A 14,240-nucleotide genomic window follows, 5' to 3' on the forward strand; every position below is an offset into this window, starting at 1 on the left:
TATATCTTCACAGATGTTTAGAGAAGAAATTACAATTTTATCAACAAGTAAAGAATTTTTATTATCTTTGAGATATCTTTTTAGAAATGATAACCGCACTATGGTGTAGAGTTAACATTTTGGGGAGTAATATACAATGTATAACTTTCGGAGCAGGTTTCGAACAACCGCTCTACGGAAACCTTCCTATAGCAGCTGTATACTTTAGCGTATGGGGACTCGGCTTCAATCAGCCGTGTTTGTTTGTTGTTTAACGCCGCACTCAGCAATATTACAGCTATATGACGGCGGTCTGTAAATAATCTTGCATGGACCAGACAATCCAGTGATTGATATCATGAGCATCGATGTAAGCATTTGGATATGACTTGCAAGTCAGCAAGCCTGACCACCCGATCGCGTTAGTCGCCTCTTGCGACAAGCATAGTCGCATCTTAACACACTGCCATTGTTTTATCTGATAGGAAACAGGAAAACACATATTTAACATACAAGACCATGCATGCATGCAGTTTTCTTAAAAGCCGACCTATTCAAGGCAAATCTGCTAGAAAATCATATCTATAATTGTGGTTCCGATCTTAACAATATTCTATACATGCTATGTGGCGAACCAGTTTCAAGCTAAAAAAACAGAGTCGTTGAGTTCCTTATTGAATCTGTACATATACTATCGACTAAAAAATTTAAACAATTCATGCTTTTGTCTCCAATTATGTTTGTTGTAAGACTGTTGATTGCATGTTGTGGTCTATTGATAAGACTGTATGCTCCTGAAGTTATTTGCCTATTGATTGTCCATATACTGATTCGACAACCACGACGATGTCTATGAACGAAGTCGCATTAAGTATGACATTAACGCATTTTGAACGCATATGATTGGAACTAATAAATAGTATTGTAACAATACAATAGTAACTAGTTTTACAATCGCCAATCTTCATGGTATGACGAAGTGTTGTACATAATATCGATTTCAGGGATAAACCTAAAGATCTTTACACAAATGCATTCTCGTAAACCTTTATTGCATGCAAATACTTTTGCTTGAACGCGGTGCATTGATCATGAAATTAACACAACAGAGTATGTGAGTATTGTTTAACGCCACTTTGAACAGTATTCCAGTTATATCAAGGTGTGTCAGCTTAATGCGGGAGGAAAGCACGAAGTACTGCAGGTCTTAGATGTTTACCACTTTGGTTGGTATTGTGCTGGCAAACCTAGAAATAATCGGGGCGAACAAAGATTTGAATAACAAATAAAGATCCCCGAGACCATAAAACTTACAACCAATGCAGAGACGGTTCCATGAGTGAGTGAGTGAGTGAGTGAATATGGTTTTACGCCGCTTTTAGCAATATTCCAGCAATATCACGGCGGGGGACACCAGAAATGGGCTTCACACATTGTACCCATGTCGGGAATCGAACCCGGGTCTTCGGCGTGACGAGTGAACGCTTTAACCACTAGACTACCCGACCGCCCCTCGGTTCCATGAACTTGAAAGTGTGTGTGTGTGTGTGTGTGCGTGCGTGCGTGCGTGCGTGCGTGCGTGCGTGCATGTGGTGCGTGTGCTCGGGTTCGTGTGCAGGTGCGTGCGCGTGCACGTGCATGTCCGTGTACGTGTGCGCGTGTGTGTGCATGTGCATGTGCGTGTGCGTATGCTTCTATGAACTGATCAAGCATATCCAACCAACCCTCCTACTATTTAATCCTGGGTAATTGGTTTGTTTGTTGGCTTCCTCGGTCGTTAATCCTTCACCCACTGTAACAAATTCTACACCATGTCCATTATTCCGTCTTGCTTGACAACGGTAAAATGATCTCTACCGAAACGTCGCTATTATATATTTATAGAGAAGTTGTTATCTATAATATTTTGGTCTACTTTGTCAATGCCTATCAAACAATTGACATATGCTAGGTCAGCCTGTTAAGTATCAGTACATTAAGTGAGTGAGTATGGTTTTACAGCGCTTTTAGCAATATTCCAGCAATATTACGGCGGGGGAGACCAGAAATGGGCTTCACACATTGTACCCATGTCGGGAATCAAACCCGGGTCTTCGGCGTGACGAGCGAACGCTTTAACCACTAGGCTACCCCACCGTCCCCGGTCAAATGGAAATACAGGAGTTAACGTAACCCGATCCTCATTGGTTTACTGTTTAAATTACGTTAAGCAAGTGTATATTATCTTTATACTCGTGTCTCGCAGTCAATATTCGTAAACATTGTTTTAAGCAATATTCCACGAACTGACTTCGCACAATCATAGCAGGACATTCGACGTGACGAGCGAACGCTTTAACCACAGGGCTAACTACAGTTCCATTGACTTCATATTCGGTAAAACAGTAAAATAATCTATCATGTTCGATGCAGTCATACATAATATATAATACGTAATGAGGTTACATCTGTATTTGGTCAATCAATATTTTCCTTTCGGCGCTTAATTACCGTACATACATCAATAGTTAAGAAGAAAAGATAATAGTTTATCATGTCATTTCAAAACACTGTCTGTTTAGAAGCTGTTGGAAAGGGCTACACTGCGCGATGCTTGACGTGCTTGTACTAGGGTTCAGTTTCGGGAGCCTTGTGGGAGGGTATTGTCATCCTGGTAATATGGCGGGGAGGGTTGCAGGGGGTGCTTCCCTGTTCTATCAGACCCCCGGGTCAGACGTGTACAGGTGCGCAAGCGACTGTCTCAGCTTCAAAGTGTGTCAAGCCTTTGATCTGCGACGGAGCGACAGGGTGTGCTCCTTATACGCGAAGTCGACAAACGAAAAGGAAGTGGTGATATATGACGACTACGTCTACGATGACATCATTAACTGGTTACAGGTAAGCTGACAATGATCATACGTCTGTATCAAACTCTTTGTTGTCTTGTGCAACTGAGTTAAATGTCAGATGGGTGATGGGTGTGTGTTTTGGAATGAGAACGGGGATGGGGGTATGTTGGCTATCAGATGAAACCGGGGATGGATGGTTGTCGTGTCGTGCTAAGGACAAAAAAATATTGCATAACTTAATATTTTTGAATTTACATGAATAAAGAATGTTGGAAAAAATAACTTGTCAGATCGTCAGGGAATCTCAATGCAGTATGAATAACAAACTTTCTTTCTTGATCAGTAAAATAACTTTAGTGTAACAATGTTTCGACGAAAACCAACAACTATTTGATAAAGGATATTATGTGTTTTTTCGTATATTAAAGAAAACATTTTTCGCGGTTTGACTATTTTTTTTCTTTAGTGATATTTCTCGTAGGTTATGACACTTCAGCTTGCATGGAAAAGTACATTCTATTTAATATTACCGAATTGTCTTGCTACATAATTCTCTGTTACGCATGAAGTGTTCCTCTGTCATATGTTTCTCTGTAACGAATGACGTGTTCCTCTGTTACGAATCACGTGTTCCTCTGTCATATGTTTCTCTGTTACGCATGAAGTGTTCCTGTGTTACGCATGACGTGTTCCTCTGCTACGAATGAAGTGTTCCTCTGTCATATGTTTCTCTGTTACGCATAAAGTGTTCCTCTGTCATATGTTTCTCTGTTATGCTTAAAGTGTTCCTATGTTACGAATTACCTGTTCCTCTGTCATATGTTTCTCTGTTGCGTATGACATGTTCCTCGATCTGTTACGCATGAAGTGTTCCTCTGTCATATGTTTCTCTGTTACCCATGGCGTGTTCCTCTGCTACGAATGAAGTGTTCCTCTGTCATATGTTTCTCTGTTACGCATAAAGTGTTCCTCTGTCATATGTTTCTCTGTTACGCATAAAGTGTTCCTATGTTACGAATGACGTGTTCCTCTGTCATATGTTTCTCTGTTACGTATGACATGTTCCTCTGTTACGAATGACCTGTTCCTCTGCCATATGTTTCTCTGTCACGCATGACGTGTTCCTCTGCAACGAATGAACTGTTCCTCTGTCATATGTTTCTCTGTTACACGTGAAGTGGTAGACTGACGTGTTCCCCTGTCACAATTGACTTGTTCCTCTGGTTCACGCATATCTGTTAACGTGCAGTTTTCCTGTTTTCAGAAGGTCGCGGGTCAATGTGCAGGGCATTCCTGTCCTCCGCAGACGCGGTGCCGAGTCAGTAGGACCAATGTCCCTCTCTGTGGTATGGGTGCTTATAGCTGCGTTTGTCGTACGCCTTCATCCATTCACCATAGGTTAACAGTAATATTGGGTCTACGTATCGACCCATTAGAAATGTCTGCCATTGCTAAATGTTCACTGTTAATTTACCATCGGTTACCATCAAATAATTTAAAACCTACATACCTATCCCTTACTAATCCTTACCCCCCAAGGCATGTAATTTATTTAAAAGTGAGTGAAAAAGGAAAACATATAGACCAGTTGATAATAAACGATGAACAGACGAGGTGAGGGATGGGGGCTCCAAGACCCCCATCCCCACCTCACCCCACTCACCACTCCCTGGGTTCGCCTGTGCCTTAAACTGTCATTTGGAAATAGTTGGCCTATCATTTACGATATGTCATTAATCTTTTAAGAAATAATAAACATTATCTATGCTACTGAAACACAAACAACACAATTATGTAGTCCCCGTAATTAAAAATCCTTACATGTTACTTGTTTTCCAAAATATGCTTCGATGATTCTCAGAAAACAATTCGTTGTTTTGACAGAGGACTGGAGCCCTTGCCTTGTTCAAGGACGCACAAGGTACTGTCTTCGTTTGATCCCTCTTAAGAACAACAGAAGCTTGGCGACAGAGATTTGCGCTGCGCAGGGATGGCACCTGTCAACACTGGACACCGAGGAAAAGAATAAGCTTTTCAAAGTCTACATTGGAATAACAGGTTTGTTGACTTTTTATTGACACGCACAGAGCAGTTAGAGACCCATTACATTATATCTTTCAGTGGCATTTAAAAATCATTGATTTTCCAGTGTGTCATGTCTCCATTTTTGTATCCTCGTTAGTGGGGTTTGGCTCTGTTTTCACCACAGCTGCATTGGATCTGTTAAGGGCCCGTCATTACATGATATCCCTACATAATGTACACATGAGCATTAATTAAGCACGGATATGTGCTACAATATAGAATGACTGGTGTGCTTCATTATTGGCGGGGCGATGGGGTAGCCAAGTTGGTAGAGCGTTCGTTCGTCACGCCGAAGGCCCGGGTTCAAATCCCCACATGGGTACATTGTGCGAAGCTCATTTCTGGTGTCTTCCGACGTGAATATTGCTAAAGGCGGCGTAAAACAATAGTCACTCAATTTGTAGGAGAACAATCGTTCTGCACACGAACCAGATACCACCCAACACCTGTGCCTTCAGCTAGAGCACCGCTTCTTTCGAACTCCGGATAGCACCACGTGGTATAATGCTATGCATATTTACGAATCTTTATGGATATTTTGGCCATATATATCATCGCTTGTCTTGCCCCCCCCCCCCCCCCCCCCCCCTCTCTCTCAATGAGAGAGAGAGAGACACACAGAGAGACACAGAGAGAGAGAGAGAGAGAGAGAGAGAGAGAGAGAGAGAGAGAGAGAGAGAGAGAGAGAGAGAGAGAGAATCTACTCTTGATTCGGGATTGCGGGATTGCCAACTATTAATCTTTATTTACTTATACTCTGACACAAACATGGATACAACTAAATTAGAAACTCGAAATTCCCTTGATGATTGATTTTTACCTGTAGAACACATTTAAGAGAGAGTTTGTTACTTTTCCTAACATTTCAAATCCTGCCTCTTACGAAGGATTAGTCAACAAACATTGGATGTCCTGAGTACTGAGTTAACCCAGTTTTACTGTACTATGCCATTCATTTTGCATTACAGAAAACAGCAACGTCAATGTGTTTGTAGCAGGCAACGAAGAGGATGGGACTTGGCTATGGAGCAACGGTCGGCCGTTGGTATATGGTGACTGGACCCTCAGTCAACCAATCACAATCCGCAACAAAGAGAATTGCATCGTGGCGGGTGCTTTAGGCTGGAGATCTAGGTTATGCTCAACTTACGTCAATCACGTGTTGTGCGACTTGACATATACTGTATGAATAGCATGTATATTCTATAGCCACCTTCAAAGGGGTTAGGTATGGTCCAGATTGGCACCCTAGATCAATTCAAGTTATTCAAAACCGGTTTTGTTTTTCAGTTAACATGTTTTTATCGTCCAAAACTGGCTCCCACAGGCGGTATCGCTTGGGTGAGATCAAGCGATATCTACACTGTAGATATCACTGCAATGAAATTGCATCACTATGCTTTGAAGACCATTGTGACGTCATTGGTTACCATGACGTCACAATCAAATGACATCACTAACGGCTCTGCTACTGAAGCTGTAAGCAGTACTTTTTTACACTTAGACACTGCTAATTACTGTCTACAAACTGAAAAAGTTGGAAGAATGATGTTGGATGATAAAAGTGGAATAAATCCTCGGCGAGCCTCGGAGTTTTCCCACTTTTATCAACTCGTGTTGATATATTTGATATCAAAAGACACTCGGGTGAAATTCTCTATATAGCACAGAACACACCAGTGTGGTTTATTATCTCCGTGACTAAAGACTGGCCACAGGATGAGTGAGTGATTTGGGTTTTACGCTTCTTTGAACAGTGTTCCAGTTCTTTAACGGCTGAATGTAGGGGACAAACACGAAGTGATGCATGTCTCCGACGTTTGAAACGTCGGTGAAACCTAATAGCACGGGTATGGTACTGACAAACCTAGAAACATAATCGGGCGAGCCGGGATTCGAACCCACCTTCATAGGTTTCTGGCGTACCCAAGGGACGCAACTCTGCACGGAGAATTGCACCCCCTTGGAAGAATGGGCCATCCGTGCCCACCGAGCATAAATTAGAATTCACAGAAATATAATTTTTAAATGAAAAAATATGCCATGTTATTTAACCGCTTTACTTATATGTACAAGAGAAAAATATTTCCCATGTGTCATTTTTCACATATTTAAATGTATATTTTTTTAACTTTTAAATCTGTAAAAACCGAACTTCTTTTGGGATCGAAAACGATTATACGAAACAGTATATGTCATAAGCTGATAGATATTACACATTTAAATACAAACCGTCAATGCCAGAGTCTCGATTAACACTGATCATAACATGACATGTGAAGTATATATGATAAATAACATTTTGATACAACATCTTCCTCTTAGGTCTTCTGGCTTTTCCTCATCTTTTCCTTACTTTTTTTTAATCTTTTCTTTTTACTTCTGGTGTTTTTCTGATGCTTCCTCTTTATATTTCTTACACTTTCTTCTTAACTTCTTCTGTTTTTACTATTCTTCTTCGCACGTATTCTTCTTCTTCAATTTTTCTCATTCTTACTTCTGCTAGTCCACCAGTCCACTTTACAGTTATGTCGAGCAGTACTCCGGCAGGACCTGTCTTTGGAGCCAACATTTCACACAATCCCTTATTTTGACTTGTTCGTTCAGGTGAACACGTGCCTTGCCTCTGCGTGTGTTAGTGACTGTTGCCACCGGACTGGTGTGACTGGTTCCATGTTATACTCACCTGTTCAGGTCCACCTGGTATCATTAAAAAAATAGATGTTTAGGGTGCAACAGACGCTGCTTTTAGCTGTGATTTCATATGCTTCTGGGAAAAGGTTTTGTCGCATTGATTTTGTATATGATATGTATATCTGTCTAGACACATAATATGTGTCGACACAGATATACATATTATATACAACAACTTTTATGTGAGCAGTTGTGTGTTTTACTCATGTGACTTTTGAACTCGACGTACCTCTAAATTCTGCTGACACAACATTTAAACATGTACTCATACCACTGGTGATAATAAAATTGAAATTGATCCATTGATTAACTAGATCTTGTTTTAATACTACACAGTAAATACATCTATGTCGACAATATGTTGCCTTTTCGTCTCTCATGTTTAAAATGATCTCAGTTGTGTTTAACATGATCTCAGTTGTGTTTAACATAATCTCTGTTGTGTTTAACATAATCTCAGTAGTGTTTAACATGATCTCAGTAGTCTTTAACATGATCTCAGTAGTGTTTAACATAATCTCAATAGTGTTTAACATGATCTCAAAAGTGTTTAACATGAACTCAGTTGTGTTTAACACAATCTCTGTTGTGTTTAACATGATCTCAGTAGTGTTTAACATGATTTCAGTTGTGTTTAACATGATCTCAGTAGTCTTTAACATGATTTCAGTTGTGTTTAACATGATCTCAGTAGTCTTTAACATGATTTCAGTTGTGTTTTACATGATCTCAGTAGTCTTTAACATGATCTCAGTAGTGTTTAAAATAATCTCAATAGTGTTTAACATGATCTCAATAGTGTTTAACATGATCTCAGTTGTGTTTAACATAATCTCTGTTGTGTTTAACATAATCTCAGTAGTGTTTAACATGATCTCAGTAGTCTTTAACATGATCTCAGTAGTGTTTAACATAATCTCAATAGTGTTTAACATGATCTCAAAAGTGTTTAACATGATCTCAGTAGTGTTTAACATGATATCAGTTGTGTTTAACATGATCTCAGTAGTGTTTAACATGATTTCAGTTGTGTTTAACATGATCTCAGTTGTGTTTAACATAACCTCAGTTGTGTTAACATAGTTTCAGTAGTGTCTCAACATATCCCCAGGAGAGATTACATAATTTCAATTGTTTTTATTATTATTGTTATTTAACGCCGCACTCAGCAACATTCCCACTATATGACGGTGGTCTGTAAGAAATCGAGGATGGACCAGATAATCCAGTAACTGACATCAAGGGCATCAATCTACGCAATTGGGATACGATGACATGCATCAGCCAAGTCAGCGAGGCTGACCACCCGATCCCGTTAGTCGCCTCTTACGACAAGCATAGTCGCCTTTTACGGCAAGCATGGGTTGCTCTAGACCTATTCTAACACGAATCTTCACGGGTTATAATCTCAGTTGCATTTAACATAATCTCAGTTGCCTTTAACATAACCTCAGTTGTGTTTAACATAATCTCAGTTGCCTTTAACATAACCTCATTTGTGTTTAACATAACCTCAGTTGTGTTTAACATAATCTCTGTTGTGTTTAACATAATCTCAGTATTGTTTAACCTGATCTCAGTAGTGTTTAACATAATCTCAGTGGTGTTTAACATAATCTCAGCAGTGTTTAATATAATCTCAGTTGTGTTTAACATAATCTCAGGAGAGTTAAACAAAGTATCTGTTTAGTCGTCCTCACCAGCAATCTCCTGAACGCCGAACACTGCGGAAGATTGCCGAACACTGCAGAGCATTAACGTTATAGTATTGTAATAGTAGTGTTCTCATATTAACGTCGTTATTACCAAGGGACGCAACTCTGCACGGTGAATCGCGGTGCCTTAGGCGACTGGGCCACCCGTGCCACCAACGCTTGGATGTCCATGCCCGTAGGTTTCATCCAAGTGGTAAACGTCTCATCTTCTAGTGGCAAGGGAGTTACCTGACTATAAAAGTCCAGTTGCCGAACAAGGCTGGAATTTCGTGGCTCGATCGTAGTGCCACCAGTGGCTATTACGAGTTATGTCCCTTTGTGTCCCTCCTATTGACCAATCAGATTCCACCTCTCATATCCCTTGCATTTGCTTCAAATAAAATGGCGGCGCACAGTCAAGACGATCTGATAAAGTTAATCGAACATAAATTTCACATTTCCTGTCACAGAAACTCTGTTGTGTTTAACATAATCTCAGTAGTGTTTAACATGATCTCAGTAGTCTTTAACATGATCTCAGTAGTGTTTAACATAATCTCAATAGTGTTTAACATGATCTCAAAAGTGTTTAACATGAACTCAGTTGTGTTTAACACAATCTCTGTTGTGTTTAACATGATCTCAGTAGTGTTTAACATGATTTCAGTTGTGTTTAACATGATCTCAGTAGTGTTTAACATGATTTCAGTTGTGTTTAACATGATCTCAGTAGTCTTTAACATGATTTCAGTTGTGTTTAACATGATCTCAGTAGTCTTTAACATGATCTCAGTAGTGTTTAAAATAATCTCAATAGTGTTTAACATGATCTCAATAGTGTTTAACATGATCTCAGTTGTGTTTAACATAATCTCTGTTGTGTTTAACATAATCTCAGTAGTGTTTAACATGATCTCAGTAGTCTTTAACATGATCTCAGTAGTGTTTAACATAATCTCAATAGTGTTTAACATGATCTCAAAAGTGTTTAACATGAACTCAGTTGTGTTCAAAATAATCTCAGTTGTGTTTAACATGATCTCAGTAGTGTTTAACATGATATCAGTTGTGTTTAACATGATCTCAGTAGTGTTTAACATGATTTCAGTTGTGTTTAACATGATCTCAGTTGTGTTTAACATAACCTCAGTTGTGTTAACATAGTTTCAGTAGTGTCTCAACATATCCCCAGGAGAGATTACATAATTTCAATTGTTTTTATTATTATTGTTATTTAACGCCGCACTCAGCAACATTCCCACTATATGACGGTGGTCTGTAAGAAATCGAGGATGGACCAGATAATCCAGTAACTGACATCAAGGGCATCAATCTACGCAATTGGGATACGATGACATGCATCAGCCAAGTCAGCGAGGCTGACCACCCGATCCCGTTAGTCGCCTCTTACGACAAGCATAGTCGCCTTTTACGGCAAGCATGGGTTGCTCTAGACCTATTCTAACACGAATCTTCACGGGTTATAATCTCAGTTGCATTTAACATAATCTCAGTTGCCTTTAACATAACCTCAGTTGTGTTTAACATAATCTCAGTTGCCTTTAACATAACCTCATTTGTGTTTAACATAACCTCAGTTGTGTTTAACATAATCTCTGTTGTGTTTAACATAATCTCAGTATTGTTTAACCTGATCTCAGTAGTGTTTAACATAATCTCAGTGGTGTTTAACATAATCTCAGCAGTGTTTAATATAATCTCAGTTGTGTTTAACATAATCTCAGGAGAGTTAAACAAAGTATCTGTTTAGTCGTCCTCACCAGCAATCTCCTGAACGCCGAACACTGCGGAAGATTGCCGAACACTGCAGAGCATTAACGTTATAGTATTGTAATAGTAGTGTTCTCATATTAACGTCGTTATTACCAAGGGACGCAACTCTGCACAGTGAATCGCGGTGCCTTAGGCGACTGGGCCACCCGTGCCACCAACGCTTGGATGTCCATGCCCGTAGGTTTCATCCAAGTGGTAAACGTCTCATCTTCTAGTGGCAAGGGAGTTACCTGACTATAAAAGTCCAGTTGCCGAACAAGGCTGGAATTTCGTGGCTCGATCGTAGTGCCACCAGTGGCTATTACGAGTTATGTCCCTTTGTGTCCCTCCTATTGACCAATCAGATTCCACCTCTCATATCCCTTGCATTTGCTTCAAATAAAATGGCGGCGCACAGTCAAGACGATCTGATAAAGTTAATCGAACATAAATTTCACATTTCCTGTCACAGAAACTCAGTGCATGTGGATTGTAGCACAACACTTGAGCACATTAAAATGTTTCGAACATATCTGTCGGCGTCTCGTTGACGGTACACGTGTTTTGCAAACGCTGCAGTCGAGCGAAATCGGTACAACAGTCGCCATGTTGTTTACGAACAGGAAGGCGTTTTCGACACGCGATTTTGATTAGACAATGCACAGACCCGTTGTCCAGCCAAAACGTAACTCCGAAATTCAAGCCTAGTTTGGCAAGTGTGGAAACTGGACTTCTACAGTCAGTTAACGCCCTTGCCTCGCGAAGATGTAAACATCTAAGACATGCATCACTTCGGGCTTTCTTCCCACGTCAAGTTGACAGTCCCAGATATAAAATATTGCTCAAGCGGCAGAAAAAACAACTCACTTACTGACTGTGAAACCCTGTTTAGTGTTTATGAATGAACAAAGAAGTTCCAAAAACCATTTTATGAATTGACCCGCCCGAGATCAGTGTTGTCCACTCAAATAAAAAGCCACACTAGCTTATCAATTAACACACATATAGCGTAGGAATTCCATGAATTGACCCAACCGAGTTATCCAATCAAATCCAACCTAAAAGATATCAACACGCATGACACAGGTGTGGCGGAGGAATGAATGTCACCACCTGTCTCTCGACCACGTGGGTTTTACATGTAAATGGCGACTTTTCTCAGCTCAGCCGTTTGGTATAAGAAAGTCACACAACATACATTGCTTTAGAAATCTGTTAATAATTATAAAAATATCTTTCTCGCACAAATGCTGAATCGGTTTGTGCAAAACCGCATGTGCATGACCCGGATGAAGGGCGTGACCATAGACTGTTATATACGATGACCCGGATGAAGGGAGTGACCATAGACTACTATAGAACAGTTGACATTTCACACCAAGGTGTGCCTTGAGAATATCTTGATCTGGTATTCTCTACCTAATACACTAGCGGACACTACAATTGTCAATGCTATTTTCACTCAAGATTTCCTGATATTGTTTCAAGGTTTGTCAGGTTCGGTCGTGTAGCCTAGTGGTTAAAGCGTTCGCTTGTCACACCGAAGACACGGGTTCGATTCACGTACAATGTGTGAAGCCCATTTCTGTCCCCCGCCGTGATATTGCTGGAATAAAGCGGCGTAAAGCCATATTCACTCTCTCACTCAAGGTTGGTCAGCACCATACCCATGGTCGTGGATTTTAGAAACGTGACGAACACCAGAGACCTGCATCACGGGCTTAGCTCCCATACTAAGCTGACACGCCGTGACATACCGTATTCGACGTAATAAGCGCCCGCGGCGATATTTGCTAATATACTGGCTAGTGAACAATTCCAATTAGCACCCCTTCTGATTGATAAATGTACACAAGGCTATTTATTCGTGCATAATACGTTTGTTATATGGGCAATTAATTTCTGGAAAAATATATCTGTCGTTTATAAACATTTCAGCATAAACTACGAAATTTACGCTCTCTGAACTCAAAAATATATATTCTAATAAGAGCTCCCTATTTCTAATTTTGAGAGCGCCCTGGGCGCTTATTATGTCGAATATGGTAACTGGAATTAAGTCTCCGCATCACTTGTATTCGCATGAAGGCGAATCGCGGTGCACTTTGAAGTTTCCTGTTGTTTTACTTGTGTTTATTTTAGGGATTAAGATTGAGGGGCGGTGTCAAAAACGGACCTGCGCTCGACTGACGTGATTACTGAACTTCGTTCACTTTACCTTAATATACACTCACCGTGTGCAACACTTGGACCGTGAAAACATTAACGTATCTAATTTATATCATTTAGAGTTAGTGAGTGAATTGGGTTTAACGCCGCTTTGAACAGTGTTCCACTTATATCACGGTTTGTCTGTCAACTTAATGTGGGAGGAAGGGGGCACGGATGGCCCAGTCGTCTAAGGCGCCGCGATTCGCTGTGCAGAGTTGCGTCCCTTGGGCACGCCAGAAACCTATGATTGTTGGTTCGAATCCCGGTTCGTCCCGATTATGTTTCTAAGTTTGTCAGCACCATACCCATGCTCGTGGGTTTCACCGAAGTGGTAAACGTCTGAGATCTGCATCACTTCGAAAAATTCGCTCCAACTCTTCTCAGTTACATACGCGGGCGTGGACCGATGCTCATGATGTCAATCACTGGATTGTCTGGTCCAGAGTCGATTATTTACAGACCGCCGTCATACAGCTGGAATATTCGGGAGTGCGGCGTTAAGCAACAAATAAACAAACAAACAAACATACGCGGACGCAGGGTGCGCATTTCTCCCCGTTGACGTATACTTTTAACTTAATCATCTGGTAACATGTTTCCAAACAAAAGCAGCAATAAATTGCTTTCCGAATGATATGCCAGCACTTTTGTATTTATAGTGCTCCCCTCTTGTCCCCCAAAGTCGTGATTCCCTCTTACCAGTTAATGTGCGTGCGTGCGTGTATTCTGCACTGTACATATATCATGTACAAACTTTATTCACAAATGTACTATATTTCGTACGGAGACACGCACGCCCGCCCGCACACACGCACGATCGCCCGCACACACGCACGAACGCCCGCACACACGCACACATACATATATCACAATGTAATGAAATGTAGACAACCTCGTAAGAGCTTATGCCAAATCCATTTGATTTTCTCGCATACAATATTAATAAAACAACTCGTCAAACAGATTCGTGTGCTAG

General features: G+C 40.6%; 1 protein-coding gene across 1 annotated transcript; it reads left to right on the forward strand.

Moving 5' to 3' along the window:
- The first annotated feature begins 2,568 nt into the window (after positions 1-2,568).
- On the forward strand, positions 2,569-6,081 carry LOC139458946 (uncharacterized). The gene is made up of 4 exons (XM_071240383.1): positions 2,569-2,856; positions 4,072-4,153; positions 4,692-4,865; positions 5,861-6,081. Exons 1-4 carry the CDS (start codon positions 2,569-2,571, stop codon positions 6,079-6,081), a joined length of 765 nt encoding a protein of 254 aa, XP_071096484.1.
- The last annotated feature ends 8,159 nt before the right edge of the window (positions 6,082-14,240 follow it).

Source organism: Haliotis cracherodii, unplaced genomic scaffold (genome assembly GCF_022045235.1).
Source record: "Haliotis cracherodii isolate W230 unplaced genomic scaffold, xgHalCrac1.p SCAF_13, whole genome shotgun sequence".
NCBI classification, from domain to species: Eukaryota; Metazoa; Mollusca; class Gastropoda; order Lepetellida; family Haliotidae; genus Haliotis; species Haliotis cracherodii.